The sequence below is a fragment of the Mercenaria mercenaria genome, chromosome 5 (genome assembly GCF_021730395.1).
Source record: "Mercenaria mercenaria strain notata chromosome 5, MADL_Memer_1, whole genome shotgun sequence".
Taxonomy (NCBI): Eukaryota; Metazoa; Mollusca; class Bivalvia; order Venerida; family Veneridae; genus Mercenaria; species Mercenaria mercenaria.
Genome location: NC_069365.1, coordinates 68838451 through 68860591, shown reverse-complemented (window position 1 = coordinate 68860591; position 22141 = coordinate 68838451). Strand labels below are relative to the sequence as shown.

The 22141-nt window shown below is 35.3% G+C and overlaps 1 protein-coding gene across 1 annotated transcript; it reads right to left on the bottom strand.

Moving 5' to 3' along the window:
• Window positions 1-281: 281 nt before the first annotated feature.
• LOC123557526 (ras-related protein Rab-9A-like) lies at window positions 282-17695 on the bottom strand. Its single transcript, XM_045349034.2, has 2 exons — window positions 17595-17695; window positions 282-11862 (listed from the first exon to the last, which is right to left on the bottom strand). Exon 2 carries the CDS (start codon window positions 11848-11850, stop codon window positions 11239-11241), a length of 612 nt encoding a protein of 203 aa, XP_045204969.2. The 5' UTR covers window positions 11851-11862; window positions 17595-17695; the 3' UTR covers window positions 282-11238.
• Window positions 17696-22141: the final 4446 nt, after the last annotated feature.

Below are 22141 nucleotides of genomic sequence, written 5' to 3'. Positions count from 1 at the left end.
ACAATGTTTTTCTATTTTTAGACCTACTGACCTAGTTTTTGAACGCACATAACCCAGTTTCAAACTTGACCTAGATATCATCAAGATGAACATTCTGACCAACTTTCATAAAGATTCCATGAAAAATGTGACCTCTATAGTGGTCACAAGCAAAAGTTTACGGACACACGGACGGACGCCACACGATCACAAAAGCTCACCTTGTCACTTTGTGACTGGTGATCTAAAAACTAGTGTTACAAGTTCTGTTAAGTTTATGGTAATCATAAGAAAACTTAAAATTTAAGATTTGTATAGTTTATTCTGTAGCAAATATTCAAGTAAAGGAAACAAGAGGACCATGATGGTCCTGAATCGCTCACCTCTTCCCACATGACCCAGTTTTGAGTATGATGTCATTTTTTCTATTATTTGACATAGTGACCTAGTTTTTGAGCACATGTGACCCTGTTTTGAACTTGACCTAGATATTATCAAGATAAAAATTCTGACCAATTTTCATGAAGATCCTTTGAAAAATATGGTCTCTAGAAAGGTCACAATGTTTTTCTATTATTTGACCTACTGACCTAGTTTTCGAAGGTACGTGACCCTGTTCTGAACTTTATCTAGATATCATCAAGGTGAACATTCTCACTAATTTTCATGAAGATCTCATGAAAAATATGGCCTCTAGAGAGGTCACAAGGTTTTTCTATTTTCATACCTACTGGCCTAGTTTTTGACCGCACGTGACCCAGTTTCTAAACTGACCTAGATATCATCAAGGTGAACATTCAGATCAATTTTCATGAAGATCCATTGAAATGGCCTCTAGAGAGGTCAAAAGATTTTTCTAATTTTAGACCTACTGACTTAGTTTTTGACCGCAGTTGACCCATTTTCAAACTTGACCTAGATATCATCAAGATGAACACTCGGGCCAACTTTCATACAGATCCCATGAAAACTATGGCCTCTAGAGAGGTCACAAGGTTTTTTTATTATTTGACCTACTGACCTAGTTTTTTAAGGCACGCGACCTAGTTTTAAACTTGACCTAGATATCATCAAGGTGAATACTCTGACCAATTTTCATGAAGATCCATTCAAGGGTATGGCCTCTAGAGAGGTCACAAGGTTTTTCTATTTCAAGACCTACTGACCTAGTTTTTGATCGCAGTTGACCCAGTTTCAAACTTGACCTATATATCATCAAGATAAACATTCAGACCAACTTTCATACAGATCCCATGAAAAATATGGCCTCTAGAGAGGTCACGTTTTTTCATTATTTGACCTACTGACCTACTTTTTGATGGCACGTGACCCACTTTCGAACTTGACCTAGATATCATCAAGATGAACATTTTGACCAATTGTTATGGAGATCCATTCACAAGTATGGCCTCTAGAGAGGTCACAAGGTTTTTCTATTTTTAGACCTACTGACCTAGTTTTGACTGCACATGACCCTGTTTCAAATCCGACCTAGATATCATCAAGATGAACATTCAGACCAACTTTCATACAGATCCCATGAAAAATATGGCCTTTAGAGAGGTAACAAGGTTTTTCTATTATTTGACCTACTGACCTAGTTTCTGACGGCACGTGACCCAGTTTCGAACTTGACCTAGATATCATCAAGATGAACATTCAGACCAACTTTCATACAGATCCAATGAAAAGTATGGCCTCTAGAGAGGTCACAAGGTTTTTCTATTATTTGACCTACTGACCTAGTTTTTGAGGGCATGTGAACAACTTTCGAACTTGACCTAGATATCATCAAGGTGAACATTCTGACCAATTTTCATGAAAATCTCATGAAATATATGGCCTCTAGAGAGGTCACAAGGTTTTTCTATTTTTAGACCTACTGACCTAGTTTTTGACCGCACGTGACCCAGTTTCGAACTTGACCTAGATATTATCAAGATGAACATTCAGACCAACTTCCATACAGATTCCATGAAAAATATGGCCTTTAGAGAGGTCACAAGGTTTTTCTATTATTTGACCTACTGACCTAGTTTTTGATGGCACGTGACCCAGTTTCGAACTTTACCTAGATATCATCAACGTGAACATTCTGACTAATTTTCATGAAGATCTTCTGAAATATATGGCCTCTAGAGAGGTCACAATGTTTTTCTATTTTAAGACCTACTGACCTAGTTTTTGATAGCACGTGACCCAGTTTCGAACTTGACCTAGATATCATCAAGGTGAACATTCTGACCAATTTTCATGAAGATCTTGTGAAATATATGGCCTCTAGAGAGGTCACAAGGTTTTTCTATTTTTAGACCTACTGACCTAGTTTTTGATCGAACGTGACCAAGTTTCGAACTTGACCTAGATATCATCAAGATGAACATTCTGACTAACTTTCATAAAGATCCCACAAAAAATGTGACCTCTAGAGTGGTCACAAGCAAAAGTTTATGGACGGACGCACGGACGAATGCACGGACGACGGACGCTGCGTGATCACAAAAGCTAACAAGAGGACCATGATGGTCCTGAATCGCTCATCTCTTCCCACATGACCCAGTTTTGAGTATGACGTCGTTTTTTCTATTATTTGACATAGTGACCTAGTTTTTGAGCTCATGTGACCCAGTTTTGAACTTGACCTAGATATTATCAAGATAAAAATTCTGACCAATTTTCATGAAGATCCATTGAAAAATATAGTCTCTAGAGAGGCCACAAGGTTTTTCTATTATTTGACCTATTGACCTAGTTTTCGAAGGTACGTGACCCTGTTTTGAACTTTACATAGATATCATCAAGGTGAACATTCTCACTAATTTTCATGAAGATCTCATGAAAAATATGGCCTCTAGAGAGGTCACAAGGTTTTTCTATTTTTATACCTACTGGCCTAGTTTTTGACCGCACGTGACCCAGTTTCGAAACTGACCTAGATATCATCAAGGTGAATATTCAGATCAATTTTCATGAAGATCCATTGAAAAATATGGCCTCTAGAGAGGTCAAAAGATTTTAATAATTTTAGACCTACTGACCTAGTTTTTGATAGCAGTTGACCCAGTTTCAAACTTGACCTAGATATCATCAAGATGAACATTCAGACCAACTTTCATACAGATCCCATGAAAAGTATGGCCTCTAGAGAGGTCACAAGGTTTTTTTATTATTTGACCTACTGACCTAGTTTTTTAAGGCACATGACCAAGTTTCAAACTTGACCTAGATATCATCAAGGTGAACATTCTGACCAATTTTTATGGAGATCCATTCACAAGTATGGCCTCTAGAGAGGTCACAAGGTTTTTCTATTTTTAGACCTACTGACCTAGTTTTTGACCGCACATGACCCTGTTTCGAACTTGACCTAGATATCATCAAGATGAACATTCAGACCAATTTTCATACAGATCCCATGAAAAATATGGCCTTTAGAGAGGTCACAAGGTTTTTTTATTATTTGACCTACTGACCTAGTTTTTGATGGCAAGTGACCAACTTTCGAACTTGATCTAGATATCATCAAGATGAACATTCTGACCAACTTTCATACAGATCCCATTAAAAATATGGCCTCTAGAGAGGTCACAAGGTTTTTCTATTATTTGACCTACTGACCTAGTTTTTGATGGCACGTGACCCACTTTCGAACTTGACCTAGATATCATCAAGATGAACATTCTGACCAATTTTCATGAAGATCTCATGAAATATATGGCCTCTAGAGAGGTCACAAGGTTTTTCTATTTTGAGCCCTACTGACCTGGTTTTTACCGTACGTGACCCAGTTTCGAACTTGACCTAGATATTATCAAGATGAACATTCAGACCAACTTTCATACAGATCCCATGAAAAATATGGCCTTTAGAGAGGTCACAAGGTTTTTCTATTATTTGACCTACTGACCTAGTTTTTGGTGACCCAGTTTCGAACTTGACCTAGATATCATCAAGGTGAACATTCTGACCAATTTTCATGAAGATCTTGTGAAATATATGGCCTATAGTGAGGTCACAAGGTTTTTCTATTTTTAGACCTACTGACCTAGTTTTTGATGGAACGTGACCCAGTTTCGAACTTGACCTAGATATCATCAAGGTGAACATTCTGACCAATTTTCATGAAAATCTTTTGAAATATATGGCCTCTAGAGAGGTCACAAGGTTTTTCTATTTTTAGACCTACTGACCTAGTTTTTGACGGCACGTGACCCAGTTTCGAACTTGACCTAGATATCATCAAGATGAACATTCTGACCAACTTTCATAAAGATCCCATGAAAAATGTGACCTCTAGAGTGGTCACAAGCAAAAGTTTACGGACGGACGCACGGACGGACGACGGACGACGGACACCGCACGATCACAAAAGCTCACCTTGTCACTTTGTGACAGGTGAGCTAAAAATAGATATTATGTTATAGGAAATAACTCTAGATTTTGTAGGTATCAAATTTATTTTTTCTTACTGTGTATTCCCTTCTTAACACCCCAGGGGATTACATTAAGAAGTACTTTTAAGTTTTTGTTATTTTTGACACTTTAAAAGTAAATATAAATTAAAAACCGTGCTAATAATGAATGAACTTTTGCCTTTATAGCACAACAATAGTGCTAGTATTCGCATATGACCTAACTTACCTTATTTTTATTTTTTTATAAATAGTAAGGGTGGGGCTTTTATTATTGGCAGGGCTTTAATTAGGGAATATACAGTATTTCTTTACAAAACATTTATTTTTTAAATCTATGTCTTGACTTTATGGACAATGTTGTTTTGGAAAACTTTTAGCACATTTTCTAACAGTATTCTTTTATTTCAGAAGATCAAGTTTTTTAGTTTCTGCAAAACTTCTTTGACACTAATTATTTCACCAGAAATTCTATACAATTGCTCACCTGAGTATATTGAACCACATGTTTCAATGGCAAACTGATGCTAAAATATTAGAAAGTAGATCAGTAGGTCACACTTATGGTCAATGAAAGACAGTTTAAAGATTGGTGTGCAAAACTGTACATGTCATCCAAATTTCACGGCTGGATCTTAAACTAAAGTGGTCACAAGCAAAAGTTTATGCACGGGCACACGACAACGTAGACTTACTGACCTACTTTTTGACTGCAGCTGACCCAGTTTCGAACTTGACCTAGATATCATCTAGATGAATATTCAGACCAACTTTCATACAGATCCCATGAAAAATATCGCCTCTAGAGAGGTCACAAGCTTTTTTCTATTATTTGACCTACTGACCTACCTTTTTACGGCATGTGACCTCGTTTCGAATTTGAACTAGATATTATCAAAGTGAACATTCTGAACAATTTTCATGAAGATCCATTGAAAAGTATGGACTCTAAAGAGGTCAAAAGGTTTTTTTTTTTTAGACCTACTGACCTAGTTTTTGAACGCATGTGACTGAGTTTCGAACACGACCTAGATATCATCAAGGTGAACACTCTAACCAATTTTCATGAAGATCCATTGAAAAATATGACCTCTAGAGAGGTCACAAGGTTTTTCTATTTTCAGACCTACTGACCTAGATTTTGACCGCAGTTTACCCAGTTTTAAACTTGACCTAGATATCATCAAGATGTACATTCTGACCAATTTTCATGAAGATCCATTGAAAAATATGGCCTCTAGGGAGGTCACAAGGATTTTCTATTTTTAGACCTACTGACCTATTTTTTAAACGCAGTTGACCAAGTTTCAAACTTGACCTAGATATCGTCTAGATGAATATTCAGACCAACTTTCATACAGATCCCATGATAAATATCGCCTCTAGAGAGGTCACAAGGTTTTTCTATTATTTGACCTACTGACCTAGTTTTTGATGTCACGTGACCCTATTTTGAAACTGAACTAGATATCATCAAGGTGAACATTCTGACCAAATTTCATGAAGATCTGTTGAAAAGTATGGCCTCTAAGGAGGTCACAAGGTTTCTCTTTTTTTAAACCTACTGACCTAGTTTTTGACTGCACGTGACCCAGTTTCAAACTTGACCTAGATATCATCCAGGTGAACATTCTGACCAACTTTCATGAAGATCCCATGAAAAATGTGATGGACGACGGACGACAGATGCTGCTTGATCACAAAAGCTCACCTTGTCACTTTGTGACAGGTGAGCTAAAAACATGTAAACATGAATTGGCAGACATCTTTTTCCCAATGGACCACAAACAGGCTACATTAAACAACAAATCCGTGATCCTAAAGTATTTCACAGGTTTTTTTTATATTATTTTCATGGTTTATTCCCACTAAACCAAACACATTAATAAATTTATGGTATGAACTTCCTTTTTTAAAAAATCTGCAAATATATATTTTTAAACTTCAAAATATGTGAAAAAAATGTCTTTTTTAAAATCTGTAAAAAAATTTCCTTTAAAAATCTGTGTACAAAATATATCTTTATCTTTAATCTTTGGAAAAAATGCTCTTAATTTAACATATGTGAAAAAATCTTTAAAATCTGTGAAAAATTGTTCTTTCCCTTTAAAATATGTGAAAAAAGTCTCTCTTTTTTGAAATCTGTGAAAAAAGTAAATCTACACACATTGTTATAATTCATTAATATGAGAATGAAACACACAAGAAAACAATCATTCTGCCTTAATCACAATAATGAACAAGAGCTCCGCCAAGCGGGGCAATATATGCCCGAAGGATTACATCATAGGATGAGAGCAAAATTTAAAGAACTTGACTGTTGTAGCCCAAAGGAGTGGAACAACAAAAGGAAAACTTCAAAAAACAAATCTAAGTCCACAAAAAAATATTTAAAGTCCACAAAAGAAAAATCCTTATCAGGTACAGGTATGTAAAAATACACCTAAATATTAGAGGTACCATCCATGTTGTACCACAGAAAAGTGGTCTCGGTTTTTCCCTACGGCCAATAATAAAAAAAATTCAAAATAAGCTATTTATAGTAACATAAAAGGGAAGTAATTCAAAAAAAATTTATTGTAAGTGAACAAACAAGAGCTGTCTCCATAGGATGACACATGCCCCCGATGGCACTTTGAATGAAAAGTTATGGCCGATGTTAGAGTTTAGGACCTTTGACCTACGGACCTGGGTCTTGCGCGCGACACGTCGTCTTACTGTGGTACACATTCATGCCCAATAATTTTAAAATCCATGCATGAATGACAAAGATATGAACCGGACACGCCCATCAATGCACTATCATGAAATATGACCTTTAACGTCTAAGTGTGACCTTGACCTTTGAGCTACGGACCTGGGTCTTGCGTGCGACACATCGTCTTACTGTGGTACACATTCATGCCAAGTTATTTAAAAATCCATCCATGGATGACAAAGATATGGACCGGACACGAATGCACTATCATGGAAAATGACCTTTAACGTCTAAGTGTGACCTTGACCTTTGAGCTACGGACCTGGGTCTTGCGCACGACATGTCGTCTTACTGTGGTACACATTCTTGCCAAGTTATTTGAAAATCAATCCATGGATGACAAAGATATGGACGGGACACGAATGCACATCATGAAAAATGACCTTTAACGTCTAAGTGTGACCTTGACCTTGAGCTACGGACCTGGGTCTTGCGCGCGACAAGTCGTCTTACAGTGGTACACATTTATGCCAATTTATTTGAAAATCCATCCATCGATGACAAAGATATGGACCGGACACGAAAATTGCGGACAGACCGACAGACGGTTCAAAAACTATATGCCTCCCCTCAGGGGCATAAAAAGAGATCTGCCAAATAAAAACAAGAGCACTGCAATGCATAGCATTATACACAAAGCAAAGTCATATATGACCTTTGACCCTTAAGTGTGACCTTGAACTTGAAGCAAGTCATCCGGAACATGTGCTCTGCATGTTGTCTTGGTGTGGTGAACATTTCTGCCAAGTTTGTTTGAAATCCTTCCAGCAGTTCAAGAGTTACAGAGCGGACATGAAACAAACTGGTATGACTTTTGACCCCTAAGTGTGACCTTGACCTTGAAGCAAGTCATCCGGAACATGCGCTCTGCATGTTGTCTTGGTGTGGTGAACATTTGTGTCAAGTTTCTTTGAAATCCTTCAAGGGGTTCAAGAGTTACAGAGCGGACACAAAACAAACTGATATGACTTTTGACTCCTAAGTGTGACAATGACCTTGAAGCAAGACATCCAAAACATGTGCTCTGCAAGTGGTCTCGGTGTAGTGAACATTTGTGTCAAATTTCCTTGAAATCCTTCAAGGGGTTCAAGAGTTATAGAGCGGACACGAAATTGCTAACAGACGGACGGACAGACAGACACCAGCGTCATAACATAATACGTCCCTTCTGGCATATAAAAATGATTGAAAGCAACTAATTATATCAACACAGTGAATATCATACTTGATGTTCTCAAAGAGTTGACAAACATTAACACTTCAGTCTCCAAACTTCCACAGTTATTGAATTGACCACAACAGTAGATACTTATGATTAGGTTAAAGGTTTTCAATAACATTTGAGCAACATTTTATGACGCATTCCAGTTTTCATATATTCAGTTAGAGATTTATTTGATAAATAAATATTACCTAGATTTAGATCCCTACTGGAAATGTATATTCTATTACATTTTGTGATTTTTTTAATTACCTCTCTTTTATATAAAAGTATCTAAAAGGTGGACGATTTATTTAGATTTCAACATAACTTCTAGTTTTACATTTGCATTTGATAAATATTGGGATATTTCAACTACCTGAAACAAAAGGCAAGTTTTGAAACAGCGTGTATCTTCAAAATTCATCTATTTCTAATATATCTTGGTTGCGCAACCAATATAGGCAAAGGGAGGTAATAACAATCTTATAAACTTGCATTTCTAATAAAATTTGGCAAAATATATACTTGTCCATGCAAATCTTTGACAAATTAGATAAAATAGTGCTTCTATTAATATCATTCCTTATGCAATATATATCCATTAAATTTATACTTATGCTAAAATAGTGTATCTTGGTTGAGCAACCAGGATAGAAAAAAAAAATTTAAAAATACTTCCAGTGAAATTCATACATGTATTAAGACCTCAGTGAACACACATAAGTGTACATGTAAATGATTAGTTGATGTAATTTTAAACAAATCCATCAGTTAATTCAAATCTGGTTAACCAACTTTAAGTTTCAAGGGGCATAACTCAAAATACCCATATGTTATTTTTTTTTCAAAACTGAACAAAATCTTTCATTTATTACTAGTGGATAAATAGTAGTTCTATGCAAAAGGATTCTGGGAGTAAAATGAAGAAGTTATATATTATAAATTTCATAGAAACATTTGTTCAGCCAGTAAATTAAAATAAAAGCATGCAGAAAAGTTTTTTACAACATAATAGTAACAATTTTGTTGTTTTAAAGTTACAGCCAACTCTAAAAAATATGTATAATGTAATTTTTTTTTAAAATCGACTTTCCCCTAAAAAAGTTGTATCTGTTTTGAAAAGACTGAGATTTAGACGTACATCCGAAGAAACCGTACTTCTGTATTTAATATGCATGATAACAGTGTAAAAACAGCGGCAAAACAAGGAAAGCCTTTTCAAAAATATCACTTCCCTAGAGAAAATAAGTTAAAGATTATACATTTGTATGATACAAGTAATGTGTATGTACACAAGATCAAAGGTGTCTGACAATATTTTGTGGTATGTTATAAACTGAGTATTGAACTTAGAAGCCCTTGAAGGTTGTACATAATTAATTGAGCCATGCCATGAGAAAACCAACATAGTGCGTTTGCGACCAGCATGGATCCAGACCAGCCTGCGCATACGCGCAGACTGGTCAGGATCCATGCTGTTCGCTACAGGTTTCTCCAATCCCAATAGGCTTTAAAAGCAAACAGCAAGGATCCTGACCAGACTGCGCGGATGCGGAGGCTGGGCTGGATCCATGCTGGTCACAAACCCACTCTGTTGATTTTCTCATGGCACGGCTCAATTATCTATGTCAGTATATCAGTCCTTCCATGACAAAACCTGTATAAATGACAAAAAATCAAAATTGAGAAAACCAAGTATTAATGTATAACATTCTTTTACCAATCAAATCTGAAAATTTTGAGAAATCGTCTTCACTTTTTCAAGACTTACAATAATTTCAGTTAATGTCTGAATGCATTTAACCTTTAGCTTGCTTGCGGCAAGTAAATCTGTCTTTGCGACCGGTGCAGACCAAGATCAGCTTGCACATCCATGCAGCCTGATCTTGGTCTGCACTGTTTACTAAGCAGTCAGTAAATTTCAGTGAACACCCATTTGAATAATAAATGGTACTGCCCAAATTGAATATAAGACCAGTCCATTTTAGAAATTTAGTGACGTCAACAATGCTGTGAAAGTAGTATCACATCATAGTGCAAAGCATGTATATTTCATGCCCTTACATGTCAAATTATATATATCACTACGGAATTTTGGTTTCTATGGCAATGCAAACAACATTTATTAAATATACTGACTTGTGTCAGAGGGCTGAAGTACAATACGTTACTAGTTTCTAGTTTCTGCATGAACACGAAAACAATGATTTTCCAGTGTTTTAAACAATTTATTATGCAACACTTACATCATGAAACTATTAAATACAGGTTTTTTTTTTCTCATGGAATGGCCCTTACATAGTAAACAGTTGGTTTTGAAAACTTTCACTATTTACTGCAATTAAATTGCAGCCATTTTAATAATTTTATTCTTACCTTTAGTCTACTGTCCAGATGCAACTGGTTCTGCCTTTGTAACAACCAGTGCAGACCAAGATCAGTCTGCACATCTGTGCAGTCCGATCATGGTCTGCACTGTTCGCTATTCTGTCAATGAATTTTCAGTGAACACCCCTTTGAATAATAAGTGGTACTGCCTAAATTGAATAACGGACCAGTCCATTTTAGAAATTTAGCAGGCTAAAGGTTAAAATTAATTACAACAATAAAATCTAATTTTATTCTGTCGTTCACTAAACATTCAGCAAGTCTACCCGAGACTTCAAAGTTCAACAATACATTCATGCATTTCCAACTAGCAATTTAGACCTGTCAGAATTTTGATTTGGTAAGTGCAAAATTAGCTCCCTGATATACACAATATAATCAAGAAACATTCACACTTAATCTAAAAACATTTAAAGAATAATAATGTTTTAAAAATGAAAGAACCATTGGAATCATTATAAGAAAATATTGAATATAATTATGTTATAGTTATGTTGTTAGTTACAACAACCACCGCTTTGTTTTGGTTTCCGACTCAAATCTACAGTATTTCCATGCTGTGGTTTTTCATCCATTAATTCTTCGATTTCTTTTAACCGTTCTACTGCAGCTTTAAAAGCAGTGTCTACATTCGTGGAATCTTTTGCACTAGTCTCATAATATGGACAATGCCCGTTTTGGTTACACCAGTCACGTACCATTTCCTCATTTACCACACGATTTTCAACATCAACTTTATTTCCTATAATCACAAATGGGAAAGCATTTCCATCTTGTATATCTGCGTAATATAAGAACTCTTTTTTCCACATAGATAAGTTTTTAAAACTCTGCATATCATCCACTGCAAAGGTGAGCAAACAGCAATCGGCTCCACGGTAAAACGGCGTTCTTAATGATTTAAAGCGTTCTTGACCAGCTGTGTCCCAAATCTGCATTGTGTATGTTTCCGTATCCACGGTAACATCTTTATTCAGGAATTCGACTCCAATGGTATGGAATGACTGGGCATCAAACTTGTTACTAACAAACCGATTCATCAAGGAACTCTTTCCAACTCCTCCATCCCCAAGCAGGACAACTTTTAACAGCTTTGACTTTCCCGACATCTCGTCTATCCACTGAAAGATGTAAAAAAAATAACATACATTCACAGTTGTACAAAATATTCAAGCTCTAAAGGCATCAAAAGAGTGCTGGTATAAATCCAAGTCTTGTTACCAGCCATATATATTCCTTAGAGGAATTAACATATATGTAAAGCAAGTTACTTATAACATTTTTGTGCTGCTCTATTTTGAATTTAGCCACTAATTGTTCACACTTTTAGGCAAATATTTTTTCTCAAAAAATTCATTAAATGTGGATACTGTGAAAATGACCAGTGATAAAAACTAGATGACAAGATTTTTGCAAAAAAATACTTATCAATTGCAGTAGGGATTGAATCACTGCAATGATTTTTTGAGATAATGGAGAATACCAACATCACTTCTTGCCTTTTTTACCAAAATCTAGCACTCATTTTTAACACTCTCGTTCATTTTCAAAGCTACACACATACTTCATGCCAAACTTGGTGGAAATGAAAATTTTGAAAAAATTCTCCCAGATTGTAGGCAAGAAGCTATAAGGAAGATGCTCAATAAAATAACAACACAACAGCTGATATTATGTACCTATTGTATATATGAGCTGCACCATGAGAAAACCAACATAGTGGGTTTGCGACCAGCATGGATTCTGACCAGCCTGCACATCCGCGCTGCTGAGTGAGTCTGGTCAGGATCCATGCTGTTCGCTGTCAAAGCCTATATATCAATTACAGAAACCATTAGTGAACAGCATGGATCCTGACCAGACTGCGCAGACTGGTCAGGATCCATGCTGGTCGCAAACCCACTATGTTGGTTTTCTCATGGCGCGGCTCATTATATCAGCATTATCAGGGTGGCTAACTAATGTGACTTTTGGATACCGCACACACAGAGAAAATGTCCCGATTCAGGTAATATTTTGCCAATAGTTTCCTTCTTACTTGACAGAAATTCATTAAATAAAGTGCGTCCATTAAGACAACAAAATAAGTGCTTCCCACTGCATTATGAGTGTCTGCCATCAATTGCCCATCTGATTTTCTTGGACTGTGTAGATATAGATAACACATACACTTTCACAGTTGGGCGAAGCGTTTGATGAAAGTACTTAGAACTGCTTGCAGACATTTTGCGAGGAGTAAACTACTCATTCTGCTGTTTTAGACGCTCTTTACCTTATGAAAATCCGTCAAGTAAAAAGGAAAGTATAGGCAAAATATTAGCTGAGACATCCTCTCTTGTGTGTATGGTCACTTAAGTCAAGTGAGTTGGCCATCCTGATTTATGATGTATAATAATACATCTTTTTCTGAACTGTTTAGACAGGTGTACAAATTTTTGCTCTCTGAAAATTTCATTTTTTTAAAAACAGTATCATAAACCAGTATTAATTAATATTTCATTTGTTTGCTTTTATTTGTTTTGTGTTTAGCTCCATTTTTCAACAGCTTTTCAGTGATGTAACTGCAGGCACTTAACCTAACTACAATGTACTGTTCCTGGATTCTGTACTAATACTAACTTGTTCTCGGCAAGTTACTGCCAACTTCTCCACATGAATCAGAGGTGGACGACAAAATGAACTTAGACACAATGTCTTTTATCAAATCAGGGAGAACGTAGCCCAGACCAGGTATCAAATTTACAACCCCAGGTGGATAAATAGATTTGTGCTCTCCTTATTGAGCTAAGTGGACGGAATTAATATATATATTTTTTTTTTCAATCCATGTTTTATGGGTATAACGTTTCACAATTCGAAGTACAACTAAATTTCCTTTTATTTTGCGCAGGACCTTTCAAAAATAGTCATTTTGAGTGACCCTGCTTTGCGTCAGATTTTTCCCTGTGTGACTGATACAGAATTTAGCTTTTCCACATATTTTAGAGTTTACTAGAGTTGCCTCTTAAAGGGACCCCAAACATTTTAGGCGAAAAAAAAATCCTCTTAAAAATCCATAAAAAGTGAGTACTCTGAAAGTGACCGATTTTACAAACTTATTGACATAAGAGTTTTAATGTAAGGTATTCTTATAAATAACCAAAAATACTGAAGGTAGTAAATCACTCTTTTGAAATAATGCAGAAAATTTACATTCTTCTTGCATTTTTACCAATATCTAACATTTATTTTCACCCATTTTGTCATATTTCAGTGTTAGATATACATTCTGATTCAACACCAAACTTGGTGGAAATGAACATGCTGAAAAATTTCACCCAACCTGTTGGGGGGAGTACCCGGTAGCTTTAAAGCAATAGAAAATCTTAACACAAATAAGAGAAGTCAAACTTCAAAAATATACTGATAATTTTTACCTTTAGGTTTGGATTGCCACTTTTCATTTTTCCAGCATTTCTCTTTATTTTAAATTCTTTTATCTTATCTCCCTCCATTTTAAAATTGCTTGATAAAATCTGTGAATTTTAACTTAATCAAATCTGTCAATATTAACACATTTTCCAAAATAAATGCACATATGTTTTGAAATTAAGTCTGACAAGAAATGTTTTTACTGTCTTTAACGCATTAGATAGACTGTCTTTTTTTAGTCACAACAACTAAACTGCTTGCTGACAACACAAAATGTATCGAAAACAATAGTTTTCATTTGGTGAATTTACCCTCTTCATTACAATAGTTTAACAGTTTTGACAATTACCGATTGTAATGTTATAGTAAGACAAAAAGGGACATTGTTGGAGAGATGCACGTTTTAACAATCAAATCTGCCCCAAGCTAATTAATATCCATCAAACTTACAAATGGTATATAGATCTTTTATTGAGACGTTCTTTTATAATGACAGATAAGGTGATTGACATATCTGATCAAGTAATCAGTATTGCTGAACAACTGACCACAACATTCTCCAAAAACTGCTATCGCAAAAATTGACTGGTTTGCCGCACATATCAAACCATCAACTGTCTAGATGCATTATCTTCATCATCACACTATGAGCAAAATAGACAATTTTCTTAGTCAATGAGTATTTTTCTTCTTCAAATTCATCTTATTTACCAAGTGTTATTTTTTCTGGAAATGGTCAGGTTTTAGCAGAATCATAATTTTCATTCATTTATAAATGAGTGCTAAAAACATTCAGAGACATGTTTAATGTACATATTTATGAGCAATCAATTGACACTCATGTGTTCATAGGATATTTTCCCCAATAAATCTACATTGAATTTCCTTAAAAGAAGGCTCTCCCAAAGCAAAAAAAAAAAGTATGTTTTTTTTCCCAATTCTGAACTTTAAATTCCCAAATGAGTGTTCAACCTTTCAGGGTTCTTGCTGTTTAACAATAGATTTTCTACATTATCTGTCGATTTTTGGTTATCTAAACAAAACACATTTGAATATATTACACTTAAGGAAAGCACCTGTTTATACATTATATAAAGAAACTTACAATTTTTCCCAATTAAGACAATATTGGAGAGCATTTTCCCAATTCCACCGATGTTAGTGGTATTCCCAAAATGATGATAAAAAGCTTGGTTTATATAGCTCAAATATAGTGAAACACTGACTACTAAAGCATCATGATCTTGGCTCACCTGAGGAATTCAAGTAAGTCCCTAACCCATTACATGTTCTTTGGATTCTATTTGCTAGAAACCCAGGATAAGTTGAGCCCTATGACCTGCTTCACTTTAATGAAAGAATCTGTGTGAATGTTTTCTTTTTCCTTGAGGTCAAGCAGTTAATATTGTCTTGAATTATAATTAAAATTTAGTTTGAAATGAATAGCGCAGATTACTCAAAAACTCATCTTAACTGGAGCCCAGAACAGTGTGATGGTTAAGCAGAGATATGTAAGTATTAATTATACATTAATTTGAGCAGTGCCATGAGGAAACCTGAAGATAGTGCGTTTGCGACCGGCTTGGATCTGCGCAGTCACATCCATGCTGTTTGCTTCCAAAGCCTATTTCAATTTGAGAAACCATTAGCGAACAGTATGGATCCTGATCAGACTGTGTGGATGCATATGCTGGTCTGGATCCATGCTGATCGCAAATGCACTATGTTGGTTTTCTCATAGTGCGCCTCAAATTATACATGAATTTCACCTTCATTTCTACTCTACAACTTCTACTGTTATATGCTCATTCCCAGCATTTGGTGTCTTCAGAATTTACTCGTAATTAAAAATTACAGGACTGTACAAATATATTTTTTTAGGAAGTGTCTAGACATCTGTTACAGTACATGCAAAATGTAAATTACCAAGGGATACCCACCAATGAGATTGTTGACCAACATGTTCTTAGAACTGGACACCTAGTCCGTAGTCCACCTTTACCTATAGGAAGTGTCTAGGGGTACGGATCCATACCTCTAGACAAGCCTGTTAGAGGTTTTCTAGGGGTACGAACCTCCGTTTTTTAGAGATTAAGGGTCATTTTCGTTTCAAATTTTGTTGAAAATGAAATAACAAATAAGACTTCATCAGTATTCACCTAAAATTTGGATCTAAATGGTTAACATAACAGCGTTCATCCAATTTGTTTCATTTTCTTTCGGAACATAAATAACCGAGACACACCAAATAAATCACGAAGATTCGAACTAGCAGAAAAAAGATATAAAGATTAAACAAAATAATATTAAATATCTTGGGAAAAAATCTATTTTAATTGATAATTAACCCTAAGTGTTTTTATGTTTTTCACACATTTGGTAGCCGATACGAGATACGAGGGACGTTTTCACAAACAGTTTCTTTTACTTAATGTCGCTTAATTGATTATTAAACAATCAGTTCCGTGCCGATTATCATTATACCGTGTTAAATAACAAAATAAATAGGTGCATATTATTATGCCTATTTTTTTTTTTTTTTTATTTGTTGAATTTCAAACAGAATGCATTAAAGGAATAGATTCATTCATTCATCTAGCTGTTATCAACAGTTTTAATCGGCACGGAACAGTGTATTCATTTGGAGTTCCTCGGTTATTTAGGTTTTGAAAGAGAAGGTAAACAATTGGGTGAATGCTGGTAACTTTAAACCATTTAGATCCAAGTTTTAAGTGAAGACTGGTTAAGTCTTATTTTTTATTTCATTTTCAACAAAATTTAAGATATAAATAACCCTAAATCTTCAGAAAAAGGAGGTCCGTACCCCTAGAAAACCCCGAACAGGCTTGTCTAGAGGTACGGATCCGTACCTCTAGAATCAGATTCTAGAGGTACGGATCCGTACCCCTAGACATAATCATTTCCTTACATATATCCTCCTGGGATTTTCTACAGTATCTTGTAATCAATTACATTTGTACCTCAAATTCACAGGTGCTTTGAGCACTGCCAAACAAAGGTGCTAGACACATAATCAAATATTTTACTTAATAGACCTACATATGTATATAATAGACTATAATATGTAGTCTATTATATACATATATAGGTCTATTAAATAAAATATTTGGTTATGTGTCTACTGTGCTGCTAAGGGGCAGAAAACCCTTTTCAGACATTAAATATCTTTATGACTGTGATTCACTAGTTAAATAATCATTTAACCCACATTCAAACCAGACTGCACATAACAGTTTTACTAGCATGTCATGCATTCTGGAAAGAGTCTTTAGACTAAATATAATTTGTTGGGAATAATTTACCCCACCCGCTTTCTGTTCTCTAGTATTGTGTCTTGTGACAATTATTAGGTAAAAATTGTATCCGATAAGTTGTCTAGTGTACCAGCTTTCAAAATCTAAATATAATATATAATACCAACCAACAGAATTTCACGAGAAAACAACTAAAACCTCATTTATGTGTTATTTGTTAAACACAACTTTTGACAGCATGACGTCATCCATGATCATGTGACTGATCACATGAGGCTTCCGCGTTTAGGCCGAAAAAATAATTCTTAATTTATCGCCATCCACATAATAAAGTGCGGGCGAAGAAAATTTCATGTGTGTGTGCTTGTAACTGTTTTTTTTTAAACCTAAGAAATGATGTTTTTCATAAACCAGTTTTACCTTGTAAATAATTAACGCGTGCAGCTGTTTGGTCAACCAAATCTGTATATTTTTCGTGAATTCAATCAAGGAGGTAGAATCTAATATAGAGATGGAGTGCGGACGAAAGCACTTCAAAGGTACACTGTGTGGCACCGCGGCTTTGTTATCCTCTGATAAGTACCTGACAATCAGTAGCAGTTAGGTGTTAATCACATATCATGTTGCTCCTTACGGAGTTTTAATATCGAGTGAGACCCGATAAACGGCCGAAATAGTCCGATACAGAGCTGGAAGGTGAAACCCTCCCACCCTCTAGGGATTTTTGTAGACCCCATTATTTTTGAAGCCCCTTGTATGTAGATCATATTTCTGAATTCTGCCATCTGGCAAGCGGGTTCTCTATGAGTTACAGCTTCCCAGATAGCAGACATGCGTTGGCCCAACGTTGGGCCAACGGCAGACTCTTCGTTGGCCCAACGAAGATTTCCGACGTTGGCCCAACGCCATTTTGCTAATTGGCGCAACGTTGGCCCAACGGTTGGTACACCGTTGGCCCAACGACTGGTATCCTACACTCATCGTTGGCCCTCCATTGGGCCAACAACTGATATCCTACACTCATCGTTGGCCCTCCATTGGGCCAACAACTGATATCCTACACTCATCGTTGGCTCTCCATTGGGCCAACAGCATTTTTTCGTCTATCACGGTTGGTCCAACGTTGGGCCAACTCTGTTTCTTTGTTGGCCAAAGATGGATGCCAACGCTATCCCAACGATGGATGCCAACGCTATCCCAACGATTACGAAATTGAAGAAAGACTAAAACTAGCATTGTTTAATACATGTTTTATTTTCAAATAGTTGTGATTTTGTTAACATTTAACAAAAAGAAATCTAACATTTATTTAAAGTTTGTTTGCAATTTTCCTGAAGAAATATAACAGAATATTTCAACACTACAACATGTAAAATATTGTTTCCAGTCTTTTATAAATCTTAATATTTTTCTTATTGCAGTCACTAATTAAATCCTACTAAAGTGAATTACTGTCTGTATATTAACTCATTATATATCCAAGTTCTGTTTGTTTGTTTTCTTTTCTCACTGAAGTTGCAGCTTTTTATATTTTTATTTTTTCCTGTGCACCACAGTACTAGGCACTCCATTATTACTCCCTTGAACAGCACCCTGTAAAAAAAACAAAAATCATAATGTTGATTAAACCATCTACGTCAAATTGATAACAATAACCAATGTATGAAATTAATTTTTGTCTGTATTTAACCAAGAAAAATATGTTAGAATTAACAAGAAAATGAGTTATTTTATTTACAGAATTTAATACTCAACACAAATACCATCCGCCAGCTTTAGATATTAGTATTTAACATATGTTCAAGTCATATGGATATAACATGCATACAGGACATAAAAAGAAATTCTGTATAAGATTCCATAACTTTATCAAAAAATATTTTTAAAAAAACTTCTACTTACAGTTTATAGCTGGAAGACCGGGTTTTTGTTAAACCTAGACCTATCACATGTATAATAGTTTCCTTTACTTCACATGTCTAAAAAGCTAGAAATCTGGCCTAGAGAGTAAAATTGACCACATTTTCTGGGATTTCTTACATAACTCGGGTTAACGAGAGTTCATGCTCTGGAATATTCAACAGATTTATTGTAAACATTTTATGATTGTATAAAATTAGATATTTGTTAAAGAGTTAGTAAGGGTTTTTTTCAATACTTTTTTCACAATTTTTTCAAGGTAGTAGATTTGAAATAGTTCAAAATATTATTACGGCTGCAGATAAGTTTTTAGTTTAATTAGCCCAAATTTAACTGATTACGAATTGGTGCAGAAAAGTGTTTAATAATTAATTAAATATTGCATGTTACAGCTACACAACCTGTGTATACCTGTGGGGGCTTGTGATAAAACAGTGACCTGTACAATATACAATTATTATATTATTACTTCTAATGGACCAACGTTGGCCCAACGTTGGGCCAACAATGTTTTCTCTGTATAAGTCTTTCCCTGAAAATCAATATCGGGCCAATGCAGAGATATCTGTGACTGAAATTTAAAGTTGGTTCAACGTTGGCCCAACAGCTGTATTTACAATACTTATCAATCATTGTTGGGCCAACAGTGGCCCAACAACGATTATCCTTTGACGGTTTTCCGTCGTTGGCCCAATGACTTCATGTTTACAGGGTTGTTATTTACGTTACCTTAACAATTATTTAATAAACGATAAAACTGTAATGTGGTGATTTATATGGTAGAAACAATCAAAATCAACAGCAAGTGGGTTTAGTAATATGCAGATTATGATGTTGTCAATGTTCCGGCTTAGTTTTGTTCTCTAAATCGATCAATTCATTTTGTAATTTACGTTACCATTCTGTTTTTATAAAAAATACTCATATCAATTAATTCAATAGGTTTAATTGTCAGAAAATATCAGATATGTCTGAAGTAAAGTATTTTCAGATACACATTACATTAGTATTTAAGAATTTAGCGTTCAACAGTTTTCAGAACAAGTATGTTACCATTATTATATACGTTACTAAAATTCACGGTATATTATTTTCATTTCTCAGTCAGTAGATTGTTTATGTAATCCTAATAATGATGTTCAAACTTAGATAATGCGAGTATCTTATCAAGTTCGAACTAGTTTGATAGAAAAATGCATATAGCCCAGCACTGACATTGTAACCTACGTTACGATACGTTACTGAATGTGTATTTTAGTAATTGAAAAATACACGCTTACAACCAAATAAATTCACATAAATCAAATTTGAGAAACAATTAAGTTGAGGGGTTCAGTCACCTAAGTCATCATAATCACTGTCTGTTTCGTATATGGTGTCAATTATTTTGGTCATGTCTACTTCTTCATAGTCATCATCAGAGTCACATGTTGCTGATGTGTCACAAATAATTTCAGCTAGTTCTTGAAGTACTATATTATCGGAACACCAGTCATATGCTAACAAATTTTCTGATTCAAATTTCTATCAACTTTCATCTACTTGAATTTGTTAAATTGATAGTTCACACGTGTTATGTGCATTCTATGACAACTGGCACAGTGGAAATAGACTCATGTCCATACCATTATATGTACTTGGGACATTGCCAGCACGTACTTGATACTTTGCGAGAAACATGTCATATATAAGTTTGTTGATGTTATTGTATTCAACAATCCATATATTGCACAGACAATATTTTCGATGCTGTTAAACAGGTCATCAGATCAGTGATGTCTGGTAATGTTGCAACATACACCTGGTTTTTCTCTACTAATTTATATAGTGGTGCTACTTTCCCTGTGCGAACAAAAGCACCAGTTATGTCAGCCAGTCAGATGGTGGGTGTATTGCAAGCAGAATTGAGCAGATTCTTTCTCCTTTGCTTATTTAGATGTTGTGAGCATTTAAATGGCATCTCTTATTGCCTGGTCCAGTGTAAAATAAAACAGTACTTTGTATTTTTGAAGATATCACCAATAACACAAATGCATCTGTATCTGAGGATCTAACTTTGATTGAGCTTGAACTTTGTTCCCATCTTCACTTGTGAGTAAATAACACTTTTCACCATTGACAAAATACAGTTGTCTTCTCTTCATCTTTAGTGCATAGGAATCACATTTTCATTGTTCGAAAATTAGACTGATCACTTTGTTTTGTTTTCACTATTTGACATGGATGCTTTTCAGTCACGAGGACTGTAAGTGTCAGTTACAAAATCAACTCAAGCTGTCTTAGGTAGTTGACTGAACACAACTTCGGCTACGTCTTGGAATGTTGCAGGAATGGTTAGTAAGCTTTGCAGCAGGACGTTATTGTCAATCAACAAAACAATGTCATCATTTTGGACGGTTGCAGCCTCTACATAGTGAAGTAGTTTTGACTCGTCTGTTTTCATTGGCATTCCAGTCGCAGTAGCTATAACGGCCAGGTGACAGGTCCTAGAGGAAAAGAAAGTGTCAATTCTAGATCTATGCTGTGCTGAACAGCAAAAAGTACCAACTGTTCATATACGTTACGTTCTGCTCTTATCTGTAGTATTTTGTTTTTAGAATTGGTTACTTTTCTTTTAACTTCAGCTGTGGAAAATGTTATAAGTTTTCTTCTCTTAATGGGGTCTTGGAAAGGAACTGATTTTTCAACCAATCTTCTTTTCATAATCCATCCATTGTCTTTACACCTATTTCAGTTGCCTTAAGGTCATGAGTGACTTCTGCTTTCGCAGGAATACCAGACAACACACAGTAAA

Coding starts and splice junctions, on each gene's coding strand:
- LOC123557526 (XM_045349034.2), bottom strand. CDS start 11,850: ATGTCGGGAAAGTCAAAGCTGTTAAAAGTTGTCCTGCTTGGGGATGGA.